The 16,128-nt window shown below is 33.5% G+C and overlaps 1 protein-coding gene across 1 annotated transcript in view; it reads right to left on the bottom strand.

Annotated features, from left to right (window-relative positions):
• The window catches only part of OTOGL (otogelin like), a 126,024-nt gene that overhangs the window by 39,415 nt on the left and 70,481 nt on the right, over positions 1-16,128 (bottom strand). The window contains 7 exon segments of the mRNA XM_054579830.1: positions 1,952-2,069; positions 3,898-4,176; positions 5,937-6,104; positions 11,467-11,493; positions 12,039-12,195; positions 13,459-13,575; positions 14,803-14,922. Of these exon segments, the coding sequence (XP_054435805.1) occupies positions 1,952-2,069; positions 3,898-4,176; positions 5,937-6,104; positions 11,467-11,493; positions 12,039-12,195; positions 13,459-13,575; positions 14,803-14,922 (986 nt within the window).

The following is a 16,128-nucleotide window of genomic DNA, read 5'->3' as shown; positions in this document are numbered from 1 at the left end:
CGTCCCCAGTGCCAGGGCTGGCCATGCCCTGCGTTTCCTCCCTCCGTCCCTCCCTCCTTTCCTTCCTTCCCCTAGCGCACTCCTCATTCCCCGGCCCCTGCTGCTTTCAAAGTCCTAATGGCGACAAGGAAATAGGTTTATGAATATGAGGGGTCCCGATGAATGAAGTTGTCTCCTTTTCAGAAAAACTTGATTGTTTTTAAGAAAATAAGCAAAAATATCATTTCCTTCTCTGGGCTCCCCTAACACTTGATACGCACCAGGTTGTAGGGGTTTAAACCCTGGCTCCAGTGCCTGTAAACTGTGTGACTTAGGACAAACTGTTTAACTTCTTTGTGTCTCAGTTGATTTTCTCCTCTGAAAACACGAATAATGAAATTACCTATTTGCAACATTTAGCAGAGTGCCTGCCATGCTGTCAATATTCAAATGTGCTAGTTGTTTTTCTTCTAGCCCTCTTTCATAATTTGCTTTTGTTCCTGTCTCCTTCCAACAGACTCTGAGCTCCATGAAAGAGGGGTTATGTCTCATCACTGATGTGCCCAGGAAGTTTTCTAATACCGATGTTGGTTATAAAAAGGAACCTCAGTAATGCCTGATGTAAAATGATTCTTTTCAAATACTGCCTACTATTGTTCCATCTCTCTGTTCTCCTTTCCAGAGAAACTCCTTAAAAAACAAACAAAAAAAGAACATTTACACTTTGTCTCCATTTTGCCTCTTCCTGTTCTCCAGATTGACAAATCCAATGAGCAATATTCAGTCTCAAGTTTAAAATCCTCAAAACCAAATTCCTGACTTTTCCTCCAAGCTGCTCTTCCTCACGTTGCCTTACCTCAGTAAATGGCAATTCAGTCCTTCCATTAAATTGAATCACTTGAATTTGCTGGTATTTGACTGGTTTTGATTACAAAAATGGCAATTTCATACTGTTCCACCTAAAAATTGCTGAGACCAAAACTTGAGTCCTTTAATTCTTCTATCTCTTATAATTGATATTAAGTCCATCGGCATTCCCTATGACTCTAAATTCAAAATATATCCAGAATCTATATTCACTTCTCATAACCTCCAGGACTCCCAACCTAATCACTTCCCTTTATATCTAGTTTGTATTACTGACCACTTCTGTTCTTGTTTTTCCCATCCCCCAATAGTTTATTCTCACTACAACAACCAAAGTAAACTTTCTAAAAATAAATCAGATCATGTCACTTCTCTGCCCAAAATACACCAGAGCATTACTCATAAAAAAAAAACACACACACACAAAGGCCCCACAATCAGGCTCTAAGGCCCCATATTATTTGTTCACATATCAGAATCATACGATAATTCTCTGGTCTCATTTCCTATCTTTCTCACTTTTATTTACTTTGCTCCAACAAGCTGGGCTCCTAAATTAATTTTCAAACACATTGCTACTGCAGGACTTTTGTACTGTTCTCGATTGAAAGGCTCTTTCCCCAGATATGCACACGGCCAGTGCCCTGACTCCCTTCATATCCCTGAGCAGAAGCCATCTCGGGAGCAGGTTCTTCCCTGACCACGTGTGGCAAATACACACACATGTCTCACACTCCCAGTCTCCCTGACCTTCTTTTATTTTTCTCCATAACACATATTGCCATCTAACACTATATTGTATTGTATATTTACATTTTTATTTGTTTATTCTCTGTCTCACCCCAACAAAGTTTAAGCTACATCAGGGCAGACACTTCCTCTATTTTGTTCACTAATGTAACCATAGCAGGTAGAAGAATTCCTGGCGTATAGACAACCATTGATAACTATTGATTGAATGAAATAAAACAAAATTTGTGAATGAGTATATAGCACACACAAATTATTCTTGAGGATGCATTTTTTTCAAATCTAAAAAACACTCATTGAGAGAAGAATCTGCTAATGCTAGAATTTGCACATTTAATGGCTCAGCATGACTTACGGTGGAAGGAATTTGCATGCTAGTGCTTCGGGGTCACTGCATGTTTTAAAACAGGGGGTGGCACAGGGCTCGTATTTCCACTCACACATCCTCCTGTAAGGCACTGCTGCCTGGATTTCTAGTGGAAAAAAATAAAGCATAGACTGTATATTTTTTATGTACACCATGAAAAATAATGATTTATGATAGTAATTGCTTGGTGATTAAAGTATTTCATGCTCAGGTTGAACATCTAAATTTCAGTATGTCTTCCAAACATTTTAAAAAGCAGCATTGGAAGAGGCCAAGGACATTTTTAAGTCTCTTCTTTTCTTTATGTATAGCGGGTTCTCAATAATTTATATATTTGAATAATACTAAACACGTGTTTGGGATTTTATTTTTTGCAAAGCAAATTTCCTATGATTATATTTTAATCCTTATAACAACCCTGTTGAGTGGGTATTATTTCCATTTTATAAATGAGGAAGTTGAGGTGCAGAGGAGCCAAGTGACTTGCCAAGTTCAAACAATTAGAAAAATGGCAAGTTCAAAGACATGTTGCCTGACATCAAGCCTACAGAGAACATTCATGTTTATTCTCCTCACAGGACTTAGCACATTTCCTTGTACATAATAAGTATTATTGGACAAAAAAAGAATGGATTTTAATAATACATGCTTACTGTTATAAAACCTCCCTCAACTGAAGATTTTTCTCCTGTAAATTCTGCTAATATTCTCCCTTTCCCACATCATAGACCAATCCTCTACAGCAGTCCAAAATTATCTCTGGAGAGATCCATTAGACAGAAAGTTCAGGCAATAGGTTATGTTACTTGAACTCTGGATACAGAATTCAATTCCAAGTATACGAAGGAAAATAATACTTTTTGGAAAATATCTATGCATGTAAAGAATAGAGTGACCATTAGAACTGGGTTACTGGCATTGGAGTTTCTAGGAGAGGATTGGTTCCAAGATTAGGGTAGACCCCTAGAGTTTCTTAGGTTTAGGAAGCCCACAAAGATCAGTTTCTGAGATTCTGATGGTGCCATTGGCTATAGTTGTCCACAGCTCATGAGGAGCTGTGTCAAGTTCTAATGGAGCAGATTTCTAGAATGGAAGAGAAATATAGGTTTGTAAAGTTCAACTTTTAAGTAAATTCAAGTAAAAGTATCACGTCTACTCTATTGAATGTTGTATAGGTATGTCAGTGGCTCTTTTCCTCGTGAGTACAGAAACCTCTTCAAAAATCAAAGTTAATTTGAATGACCTAAAACCTAAAGACAATCAAGGTATACAACAATTTATCCACAGCAGAAAAGGCAAATGATTAGCTTTCTTAGACTGACTGAGAAGGGGAGATTAGGCTGAAACAATTTGTGTGGGAGACCCAAGACAGATATTAAGTTCCTCGGTCTTAAAAATAAAGCGTGAGTTTTAAACATTGGATGAGGCAGTGAGGTTCTCTCTCTGAAACTCAGGAGATTCAATAGCTATAGAACTATAAGGATCTCTAGAAATAAGATCAGGTTCCTGCTGAATCAGGGAAATCTTCCAGAGGTCAATGGAACCAGACACCCTTGTATTCAAAGGACAGAGATAAACACGTTGTCTTTATCATTAAGAATCAGGTTATTGAGAAGTTGTCTTCTAGGAAACAAAAAGTAGATACAAACACCAGACACTCATGAGACATGGCTGAGCTCTATTTCCAAAGCCCAGAGAGTACTGAAAGTAATAACTGGGTCAATAACAGAAAATAACATTATTCAAGGCTGTTCTAAACAATTTATAGTATAAGCAATTAGCTTGTATTGTACAATAACCCTATACTGTAGATATTAATATTTCTATCTACTTATACTCCATGAAGAATGACTTAAAAGTTAGTATCTGGTAAATATTCTGCCATCATGTAAATTATCTATTTATTCTCCTTTTGAAGATCTCAGGAAACATACCTTCTATGCTGAAGCTACTTGCATGTTTAAATGCTTCAGAATCGTCATATTTTGATGCTTTGACAACAAAGTCTGTGAGGGTGATGAAAAAGCCTTTCTTGCTGTATAACTCAAATGCACTGTAACCAGGAATCCAGAGGCCCGCATGGTGGAAAAATGTGGCTCTCCGATGAAAGGCGGGACTCGCCTGCCACAGTTTCAGACTAAGAGTGTCATCATTGTGGACATAGAGAAAGTAGTTTGGCCTTTCAGCAGATTCCAAGGAAACAAGCGCCAGGGCTGTAAAACAGAGAGCAGTGAGTTGGACAGCGGCCTGGGTTCTCTGGAGAAAGCAGGTGACAGACACTGGCAGTGTAAAATGTATTTATAAAGCTGACAAAAATACAACTGCAAAATTGCCATACGTAATTAATGCCAGCCTAAAATATTTCAGAAATGAGTTGTAAGATCTCTTTTAAAAAGCAGTATTGTAATACATGGAATAAGAGTAACAACTTTAATCAGTCTTTGATGAGTTTTATTTTTTAAATAATTTATCATGTCGCGGGGTCAGGGGAGATATATCAACTTAGGAGCCCAGAATGTGCAATATCATAAAAATAGTTAAATGATTGATTGGACACCTATTAGTACTGCTAAGCTTTAATATTTTCAAATGCATTATATCTACAAATGGCTAAATTGAATGCTACAAAAGAATAAGATAATAGAGAAACAAATAGATTTAGGCATGCCAGTACATTTCAATATCACAAAGTTCTTAAATAAATGTTCTTGAAAGTGATTTGACTGCATTAAGAAAGAAATGTGGTCTACATTATTGTCTATTCCCAATACATGATCAGTTGCTTATAAACAACTACAAAGCATTGGGGAGTATCATCCTTTTTTGTTAAATACTTTAAAAGTTTCCCTTATACTTGCAAAACTCATGCTATAAATGTTTTTTCTTAAATCAAGATTTTAGGTTTAATTTCTTAGACCTTAATTTCTTTAGGTAATTTAATGAATAAAAGAAGATATTTGCAAAGTATACATTTGATAAGAGATCTTAATTTAAATCCATTAGGATTTTTCTGTTAAAAACATCATTTATTGTAAATCATACAATGAAAATTTTCTCTAAGTCAGTATATTTTTTACAAAGATATTTCTTGTGTCCTAAAATTTACAAGTCTCATTTTTGAGCAATGGAAGACACAAATAAGAATAAAGGAAATCTTTATAAGAGAAAAAATATATAACTAACATATGAATTACAACTTCAGACTATGATAATGATTTCATAGACTGAAAAAACTAAGAAGCTCTTTTTACTAGACAGAGCAATTTATTCTGACTGGAGAATCAGGAGATTTCTCAGAATAGTGAAATTTAAGTTGAATTTATTCCTTTAATAAATATTTCTTGAGCTTATACGTCACACCATGCAGGGTTCTAAGTAGGGCTAGTACAGTAACAATGTAGCCTGAGCCTCCCAAATCAGAAGAGGGCAGTAATCCCCAGACAGAACAGGTAGCAAGTAGATAGAGCCAGTTATAGATTGGTAACTGTGGGGCCAGACACCAAGACACACAAGGCCATGTGAAGGTAACAGATTGTCTCAATGACTCTCTTGGCTCTGATTTATGCTCTTACTAGTTAACAGCTTTGATATCACATCAGAATTTTTTCTTTTACTTTAATCTAGCATTAAAATCCTTCACATTGTGGTTATTAGTGGACTGTTTTTCCAAAAGTTTAAATTAAATTCTATGAATAATACATAAGAAATTTAAGCTATGTTTAACTTAGGACCAAAAACTCAGTCAAACAATTGTGATTCTAACATACATATGCCAATAAATTTAAAAAGTGATTTTATATACAAAAGAGATAGATAGAAGGTTCATGTACCAGCATCTTATTTTATATCCTCTGTGTCACCTAGAAAAATGCCATAAACATGTTAGACTCCAAATTAATATTTAGTGAATGAATAAATGAAAAAATGTAAATAGAAAACTAAAATCTTATTTTCAGTTGGAAATTATACTTACATGATGCCTTTTCTTTGAAAAGACCTGGAGTGATCATAAAACTAAACAATAAATCACCAAAAGTACTACTTCTTGGCAAAGAGAAAATATTTTTACTGGTTATATTGGCCCCCAGAACAAGGCCGCTCTGCCCATAACTTGCCAGCATATATGGACCTTCTCCAAGCCCTATTTAAATACAAATAAGAGAATTATAAATTGGTATAAAATGTTTGCATTTCAAATTGACATTTCAATGGGACAATTTTAATAACAAAAGATACTCCAAAATTACTGAGCATTTAAACATTTGTCACTAATAAAATTACTGAATTCTTTTTCAAACTATATGTTATAATTTTTGGGAAATATACATACATATTTAATTTATGTAATTTAGAGTGTATATACACAAGAATGTGCACATGTATATATGTATGTATGGCAGTGCTGAATACAAGGCCGACTTACGTTTTCTGGATCTCAGATTTTCCCACATATATGAAGAAGTTTCTCTAATTTACCTTCCACTCTAATATTCCAATCTACTCTTAATAAACATAAGCTTAGTTATCTATCAATGGCCAGGTATTCTGATAGTCTTCTAAAAATAGTGTCTCCCTAGTAGGTTACCTTGCATGAAAACAGAATTCACAGACATGATATATAATAATTTACTGTTTGGGAAATTATTGAATTTCACCAGTAAGAAATGCATATAAAAAAAGAAAAGAAAATGAAGCTTAGCAGAAAATTAAATATCTTTTTATTTAATGCTATCACTTTCATACACTTAAATGGTTCAATATAAAGGGGAAAGTCAAGGAACATATAGCAAAGACTCATGGACAAAACCAAAGGGGAAGAGCTGAGGGAGGGAAGGAGGGAGGGGACAAGGGAAAGAGTTGGGGGGGAGGCAGAGACAAATGTATTTAAAAAGTAAATAAATTTTAAAAAAAAAGATTATGAAACTAAGGGGAAAAAAAAAAGAAGGAAATATTTACGATAGTTAGTATAGAACCAAACCTGAAACTCAATCAGAATAATTTTTCTGCATACTTAATCTTATAAACAGAAGTGTGTGTGTGTGTGTGTGTGTATGTTAGGTTTTATGATAGTAAGATCAATTTACCTTCAACCCACTCTCTATGTCATTTAATGCTCTTAATATAACTTAGGTAACTGTAATACTCAAGTTTATTCTAAATCATCGAACTAAGCTAAAAATTATCAGCAGTATAGTTTTTACAGATATATGTATGTTTTATGTTTAAGTTATGTAAAATGCTAATACGTAGTAGGTGATATCAAAAAAGATTAATCTGGATAATCTCAGTGCATTTCACTTTCCTTCTGTTCTCTAATTTTTATCTCAAGGACAATTTTCCTTTCTCAGTCCACTCTTAAGATAGAGGGAAGAGGCTGGTGCTCTCTCTCTCTCTCCGCCTCCCTCCCTTACCTTTCACCCTTTCGCCCTCTACTTCCCCCAGGCACATTTTCTCTGCCTTTTTCCTAAGCTCCAAGGGCTCTCCCTTTGCCTCTGTGACTTATTTCCTGAGCCACGCAGCCCAGCTGGCTCACTTGTTGTACATCTGTGACTTTCTAAATAAACTTTCTCTTATAATTTGAAAAAAAAAAGGATGGAGAGAAAAAAAGATTCAGAGAAATCCAAGAACTAGGTTTTTTGCCTTTCAGAATGATGATCAGGCCTGAGAGAAGGAAAGAAGATAATTGGATTAGGTCATTAGAGGGTCCAAAATTTTTCAAGTAGAAAAGAGAACAAGAACCAAAAATTTAATCATTAAAACCAGGAGAAGAGGTAGGGACTTATACAGTAAGTTATCTTCAAGTGTTGTCCCCTCTACAGAATCATCAGCTGGGATATCTCACCAATGAACAGCTGGGGATGCTTATAAACCATGAGGAAAAGAGCTTTCTTAGGGACTTGGACACCTTGAGTAGAGATGGAGACTTGCAATAACTCTACTTCCACACAAAATGAAACTCAGCAGATACAGCAGAGAATTTCTCTATGAGCCTTGCTGCAGTGGACACCCCATTGCTGTTAAAATGTACTGTGTTTCTCTATGAACTCCAATCGCAACAATCAAAGAAAACTGTATCATTAGTCTACACCACTTACTGGCTTGTCTTCTAGGAAAGATGAGAGCAACATAAACTTCCAAGGTGCAATATCATTCAATTTATAAATATATCAATTTGCATAAATACAGGAGCAGCAAAAGGAGGTTAATAATAATAACTAAAAAACAATAATAATAAATAATAATACAAGCACTGGCTGGTGTGGCTCAGCCGGTTGAGCATGATCCCACAACCAGAAGGTCAAGGGTTCAGTTCAGTTCATGGTTAGACCACATGCCTAGGTTGTAGGTTCGGTGTTCAGTTGGGATGCACATGAAAAGCAACCAATTGCTGTTTCTTACATAGATTTTTTTTCCCTCCCTCTCTTTCTTTCTCCCTTTCACTCTCTCTAAAATCTATAAGCATGTCTTCAGGTGAGGATAAATAAATAAATAATAATACAATAATAAACTATGTTTCAAGTACTCACAACTGTACACTTGTTTTTGCCCACCTTTGTATGTAAATAATGTACAAATGAATAGATAAATATGTATACTATGAGATGCAATTCAAAATGAGAAAGACATATACAATGACAACTTAAGGGTTTCAAGACCCTCACAGATATTCAAAATAAAATGGAAAGGAAATAGACAACTAACCAATATCCCTTACTGCACAAGTCCTTTATTACAGCAACCTGAAGAGACAACTGCCATTTGAGAAATTCATTTGTATAAAAATCAAAAGCTTCTAAATTGACTCCTAGTTGACTGATATCTTGTGTCTCAATTGTTTTCATGTATTTTTTCACCAACAATTGAGAGACAAAAGTCATTTACTTTATCATTAATTTTTTGCAGGGAGAAGAATAATTTTACCACCTGCCAAAAGCAATCATTTCCTGCAGTGATTATTTAAACACATTATTGAGCATATCTTATCTTAAAAAAGAAAAAAAACACTGAACATAAAACTTGCACAATTTTTAGTGGGATACTGAAGTCCTTGCTCCCCTACAGCAATAACAATAACATCTTTACTTTTTAGTAAATGCCAGAAAGTGAACATGAAGATAGTATATACAGTCTTTGTATTAAGGACTATTGAGTTAATCTCAGTTATATCCTCTGAATTCTCCTTCTTTTTAAAAAAAAAAATTTCCTCTGACAGAATCACAATTATTTGTTTCTTTATTAGCTTTAATAATAACTATCTTAATAACATACTGTCCATTATGTGGTAAGTAAAGAGAGAAGTATATGTCAGCTATCAATATCCAAGGAAGACTAGGTAAATTTGCAATAGCTCTGAAATTATTTGGGATGAAACAAGTTAAGAATAATCATTTAAAATTATTTTCTTTCTTTACTGCTATTAACAATTTCCTCAGTTCTGTATTCCCCTCAGTCATCTATTTTTATTGCATTATTTTCAAAACTCTTACTCTCTCATGCAGATTGATTTTTTTCTCCTGTTAATTTGATTATAGGAAATAGATTCCCTTCACTTCACTGAGTCCATCAGTGTCTCCTGAAGGCCAAATGGCTCATGTTCACTCTCTGAATATGACCAATATGGTATTAAAAATGAAACTAGGAAAACCAGTTTGAAGAATCTTGCAGCACATTAGAGAAAAGAACCATCAATAGAAGTGCAGCAGAGGCTGACAGAAAGGAAAATGTACAAAACAGCAAGAGATAGAGAGTCAATACTTGAAAACTCTGCCTCTGGATCCAAGGGCCTGCAGAAGGAGCCCCAGGAGGCACAAAGGCACAGGCACAGATTTCCACAGCAGAGCTGTGTGAGGCAGGACTTCATAAGTGAGGAAGCTATTAAAACATTTTCTTTTGTCTTTTTTCTTTATATTAAATTTTTTGGAGTGATATTATTAATAAGATTCACAAACTGGGGATTTACAAACCCCAATTTACCATACTTTGGCTAAGTGACTTTGGCCAAGTTATTTAAACCCTCTGTGCTTTAATTTCCTCCTCTATAGAGAGTTAATAACAATGCATGTCTTTCAAGCATATTTTGAAGCTGTAGTTATATTAAATGGGTAAAGTAGTTAATACAATAAAAACTATTATTATTATTACTGTTATAAATATTAAGTAATCATGGAATCCAAAGGATTTATGTGGAGTGTGTGTGGGTGTCGATGTGTTCTAAGTCCTGAACAGGAAATATTTTGGGTTTAGATTTTCTTTACTACCACAGAATATTTTTAATGTTGGATTTTTTTCCTCCATCTAACTTCCATAACTGTAAAAAAAAATAAAAATAAAATAAATATTTTTATTTATTTATAAATAATAAATTTATATTATTTATTATTTATATAATCATTTATCTAAACCATCCTTTTGATTTCTCTAAAATTTTGTGGCCTCCTTTGGATTGTAGTTGATAGATTTCTCCCTGGCTCAATAAAGGGCCAAAAATGTCTTCAATTGATTGCTTAGTTGTGATTTATTTTTAATTTTTATTGTTGACACTATTACAGATGTTCCCATTTGCTTCTCCTTTGCCCACCTCCACTGCTCCCACACCCCCGTTTCCCTCGGCCATCACCGCCCTGTTGCTGTATTTATGAGTTGTGCCTGTATGTTCTTTGTCTAATCCCTTCAACCTTCTTTCATTCAACACCCCTTCTCCCCTTCCTTCTGACAACTGTCAGTCTGTTCCATATGTCCATGGTTGTGGTTGTTTTGATTTGTTTTTCAATGGCTTAGTTTTTCTATAACTATTACTCTAACTTTTCCAGTCACTTACTTGTCTGAAATTAGCATTAAGTGGCAATGCCTTCATCATTAAACAGATTTGACAATAAACAGGCACCAAGTCTGCCAATCTCTGGCATTTTTACTGAGAATATAGTTCTGTCTCATATCTACTATAACTTAGTTTTAGCCAGAACCACATGTTAGATTTCTCATTGCAAATCTCGATGCTTGTTAGAGCTGGGAGATTTTCATTATTAGTATTAAACTAATATGTTCTCATTCTTATAAAATTTAAATAATTATTTTTGCCTTAAGTGATGAATATATAAATTCCTTCTATTATAATTGTATTTATAGTTTATTTTTTCTACAACATAATTAAAAGTTTAAATAATGTCCATTTTTATACATAATGGTAAAAGATATGCATTTGGTATATATCTTTCTTTTTACCTAAAAAATTAGCTAACTTCACTCATTCATTTATTCACATCATTCAAAAACTACTGAGGCCTCCTGGGTGCTGAGAAGATGCTTACACCCTCTTTTTATTTTCCAGGGAAAATTTTAACACAAATACTTAGAAATTTAGATAAATTTTAGAAGGCAAAAGCTTCTATTGGGTTATTAACCAAATTATGAACTTTTCATACTTTGTTTCCAGCAAAGTTGTTCAAAACTCTGAAGATACATTTAATAGAGTAATATAGTGATATTCTTGAAATGCCACATACCTTCATTGTAATATTCACAATCAAGTGCTAAAAGAAAAAAAGAAGAAGAAACATTAAACTATATAAGAATATGACCTCTTTATCTAAAAGTGTGCAAGATATTGCCATGGGTTTATCAATGACCAAGTGAAAGAACACAGAAATGATACCATTATAAAGTCTTCAGATGACCATCTACACAAGTAAATAATAAGTTTAAAGTCCAATCTGAAAGCAAATTCAAATGATATTTTATAAAATATGTTGCTTATAATAAGAACACAGAAGCTTCATAGCCATGGGAAGAACAGAGTTATAAACAATGCATCTGAGGATGGTATACAAATAAATTATAGTGCATATGTTACAGTGACAACAGTCAAACAAAACAGAAAAAGTTCTCTCAAATTTTTTTTATAAACCCTTTAACTATACTAAAATGTACTAGCACTGTCAAAGGAATTAAAATTCAGTCATGTTAAAGAAATTCTACTTCCATGAGTCCCATGGTATTAGTTCTAGGAGAAGACAAATTAATGTGATCTCCTCACGAGGTTCCCACCCAATGATGATGTGCCAAATGGGGTACTCACAGCAAACAGTAGATGATCTCCAGTGAACCGGTACCCCTTCCTGACAACACTTATATGCATATGCTGCTACACTTGTGCATAAGCACTCACAATCCCCACCAAGATTACAGTTACATGTGTCTTCATGGCAATTTTTGGCAAAAGAAGTAACATCAATCTGAAAATGACAAAAAGATTAATTAATTTCAGTAACTTGTAATTATGATGAAAATTCAATGTTCTCCAACTGGTTCTACCAGTTAGGAAAAACTAACTGGTCGATTTTCAAAATTTGATATCCTCAGCTTAACACTGATGCCTAGAGACTCCTCTCAGTATTTCAGATGTCTAAATTCCTCAGAGTATAAAGAAATTTATTAGGCAAATGTAAGACCAAAGAACTAGCAAAATGTACAAAAAGAAGCACATTCCTAGAAAAAGGTATTTGCAAATAGTAAAAACTGGGGGAGGGGGCAAGCAAACAAATCAAAAATAAAACAAACACCAACAATTCTTCAATTCAGTGTGCAAACATTTTATAAAAATAGAAATACTAACTCTACAGGCAGTATTTCCTGATAAATTATTTAAATAGCATATCTACACAATCTGAGATATCTATTCCAATGTCAATGAGAAAATAACTTATAAAAAATAAAGCAATGGTATACAATATGATAGAAAAAAATAACTTTCAGAAAATTGTATCTAACATTTCAATGCTATTTCCTTACTGGGAATACTTTTCTGCAAAGAATTTTTATACTATGTACAACATTGACTTGTTTAGGTACTACAGTAGCTTTAAGTTTGTTAGACACTTAAACTCTTTCTGCTTGAGCCAAAAATTCTTTTCTCAGTCACACAACAAATGGGATTAACATACAAATATAATTTCAACATATGGAATATAACAGATTTATATTTTATAAAAGTTCACTTTTTTCATCTTTGAAGTACTCATATGGCACTAAAAGAAAGCACCAATTGTGCTTTTAATTGATTTTTATGAATATCTTAAACAATTAAATTTCTAAATAAGTTACATTTCATCTTGTGATATGCTTCTAAAACCATTTTAAATCTGCCACTAGAAATACGCTTAAACTATGGTTTGAAGAAAAGAATGTCCATTTAGCAATATTCTCTGAAGAAAAACAAATACAGCTTTGATCTATCTTTTATGGCTTTGATAATATATGTAAAAATGCTTCATAAACTAGAAGAGATTACTGCAAATACTACATACAAATGTATGCTATTAAATAAGACGGTGTGAGGGAGAGAGTAAATCAACTAAATGCATCACTTCTACAGAAAAACAAACTACAAATTTGTCTTCATAACAATGGGTAGCTAAATTATTTGTCTTGTTCATCCTAATATTACAGATACAGCAGTAACCATTTAGATTTGAAAGTTTAGTTAAGTATTCATTTACCACATTGCGACAAGGAGCAAAAACATCACTGTACAAAATGGAGCATTCTTTCTTGGCATAAGGAAATTTGTTTTGATGTGCCTCACAGGGTTTAAATAATTCATATGCGTTTTCACACTGTGGGAAATATTAAAGAAGAAATGAAAGATTTAAAGGGGTGATCTCTAAAGCAGAAACCATAGTAATCTATCCTGACTCTGTTCATTACAATCACATCTAATATATTCTCATTCTTTCAGACAGACTTTACCTAAAGCACCTGCACTCAGCCAACTCAATGTGATAGCATATATTATTCTTGAAAACAATTGAACATGCTATTAACATCATAGTGATATTAGAGAGAGAGTAGAGATAAATAATTTTTCATTGTCTTAAATGTGGCATTTAAATGATTAAAATCATTACATGAGCAAATGAGACTTAATTTTCACCTCTTTCATTTCTGTCACAAGCCATCCTCTGAAGATTGAATATACTCAAGTGTCTACAGGCTCAGCAATTTGGTCTCTACCTCTTCTAATCCACCTCCCTGAAACTGCCCTGGGAAAGGTCATCAATGGTTTCTTCATTACTAAATATAAGCACAGTCTTTCAGTCTTCATCTCACTGGACCTTTCACTACCTTTGATTCTGTTTATTACTTTGCCCTTTTTTAAATGTCTCCCCTCTGCTTTTGGTGGCACCATTTTCTGGGCAGGTTCCTCACTGACCACTGCCACTTCCTCTTCTTCTTCCCCTTTCTTTGAAAACCTTGATCTCCAAACTTCTCTTTTTCACATTCTATACACTTCTCATGGCTTCAACAACCTGAATATAGCTATTAATTGCCAGATCCCTATTTCTAGCCTGGATCTCTCCCCTGAATCTAAAAACTGGACATTTCCACATAAATATCCCTGTCACTTCTCTTCCAGCATTCCCTAGGCTGTCCGTACCTCTGCATCATTGTCCTGTTCTCACTGTCACCTACTAATCACTCTCCTCTTTGCTCTGCCTCGGGGAAGAGCACCGGCATCTAGCCAATGAGCCAGGAAGATACAAGACTTTTTTTAATTCTCCAGATTCAGCCTTCTGAATACAATCTTTCATAGTATTTGTCTAATATTAGACAAATCATTTAACTTTCCTGAGCCTCATACATGAAGACAATACCCTTTATATTGCATGGTTGTCACAGAATTATATAAGATAAATGTGAAAGTAGTTTGTTAAATGTGAATTACTATAGAAATATTACATAAAATAATATTACCTAGATACATTTTGCTATAAGAATAAAATGTTCCAGTAAATAAATACCAAAAAATTTGTTTAGTTATAAAATATATATATTCAGCTTACCTGTCCTAATGCCCAACTATCTCCAAATACCTGGGCATTTCTCACTTCTATGTTATTAGATGTGGTCATATCATTTGAAGTACATTTGTCAAAGTTTCCACATAATCCTGACAGTTTGTTCTAAAGTAAAAGAAAATTACCATGAAGTAGTCTACATTCAGCTCAACATTTAAGAACTCATAGTCACTAAAATATTTTAAATATTTAACACAGACATTTTAAGAATTTCTACAATTTAAAATATTTCAAAAAGATTGAGTTTCCTATCTATTTAATTATACTTAACAATTATTTTAAATTCTCAAAAAAGTTTTATCATCCCCCAAATTTTATTTTCCACACTTTTCAATGTCTTAGCTTGGAAAAGTATAATACAAACATTACAGTATACTCCTATACATACATATATAAGTAAATTTTTAATGATGAAAACCCCACCTCCTGATATGTTTAAGGTTTTGTAATACTATGAATGTTGAAACAATAAAATAATTTATATTTCTCCTGGTCAGATTGAAAAGCCAAAACATTTAAAGTACCAATTTTTTTAGATTTCAATAGGTTTTTATTAAGCATTCTTGATCAATTTAATTTTTTGACTTCATATTTATACTCTGAGATAATTTAATACATAACACACATGGACAAGTTGCTAAGAAAACATTCTGTATAGCTTTTCACCAACTCTGAACGATGGAATTTTGATTATTCAGTTAGTCTAAGGTTACTGCTATGGCAATAATTAAAGGTTGTTTGTATTGATGATAGATATTTCTTTGCCCTGTGACATCACATGTCTGAGTTTCTCTTCTGATAGCCCCATATCTTTCTTACTGATATTTGTTTTAGAATATAATTTTAAAGAAAAAATAACACTCCTACATCATGCCATCTTGAGGTATAGCACTCTAGTGGTAGATAAATAACCCCATGCATTTGTTAAAATCTGTAGAACTGTATACTATAAGAGTAAATTTTTTACTTTTTAAAAATAATTTTACTATATATAAATTCAATGATATATCCAGATTATTGAGGGAAAGATGAAATGCATATTGTAAAAGATGAATCAAACTGTATTATAAACATATTACATGACGATGCTGAAGGGGGGTGGGAAGAAAGAAGTTGACCGGAGTAACTCTGGAAAATTGGGTACTGTAAGGTCAATGTCAAAAAGAACTATATACAATACTGTACTCTAGGTGATAAGGTGGTTCTTCACTGGGATATGAGTTAGTAATTCTGAATATAAAATCAACTTATTTCTTAAAGAAAAAATAAATCATTTTATTTCCACAAAACATTGAAAGGTAAATGTAATTT

Source organism: Pteronotus mesoamericanus, unplaced genomic scaffold (genome assembly GCF_021234165.1).
Source record: "Pteronotus mesoamericanus isolate MK-2021 breed Mesoamerican mustached bat unplaced genomic scaffold, CSHL_Meso_final contig_56, whole genome shotgun sequence".
Classification (NCBI taxonomy): Eukaryota; Metazoa; Chordata; class Mammalia; order Chiroptera; family Mormoopidae; genus Pteronotus; species Pteronotus mesoamericanus.
This window is presented reverse-complemented; position numbering and strand designations above follow the sequence as displayed.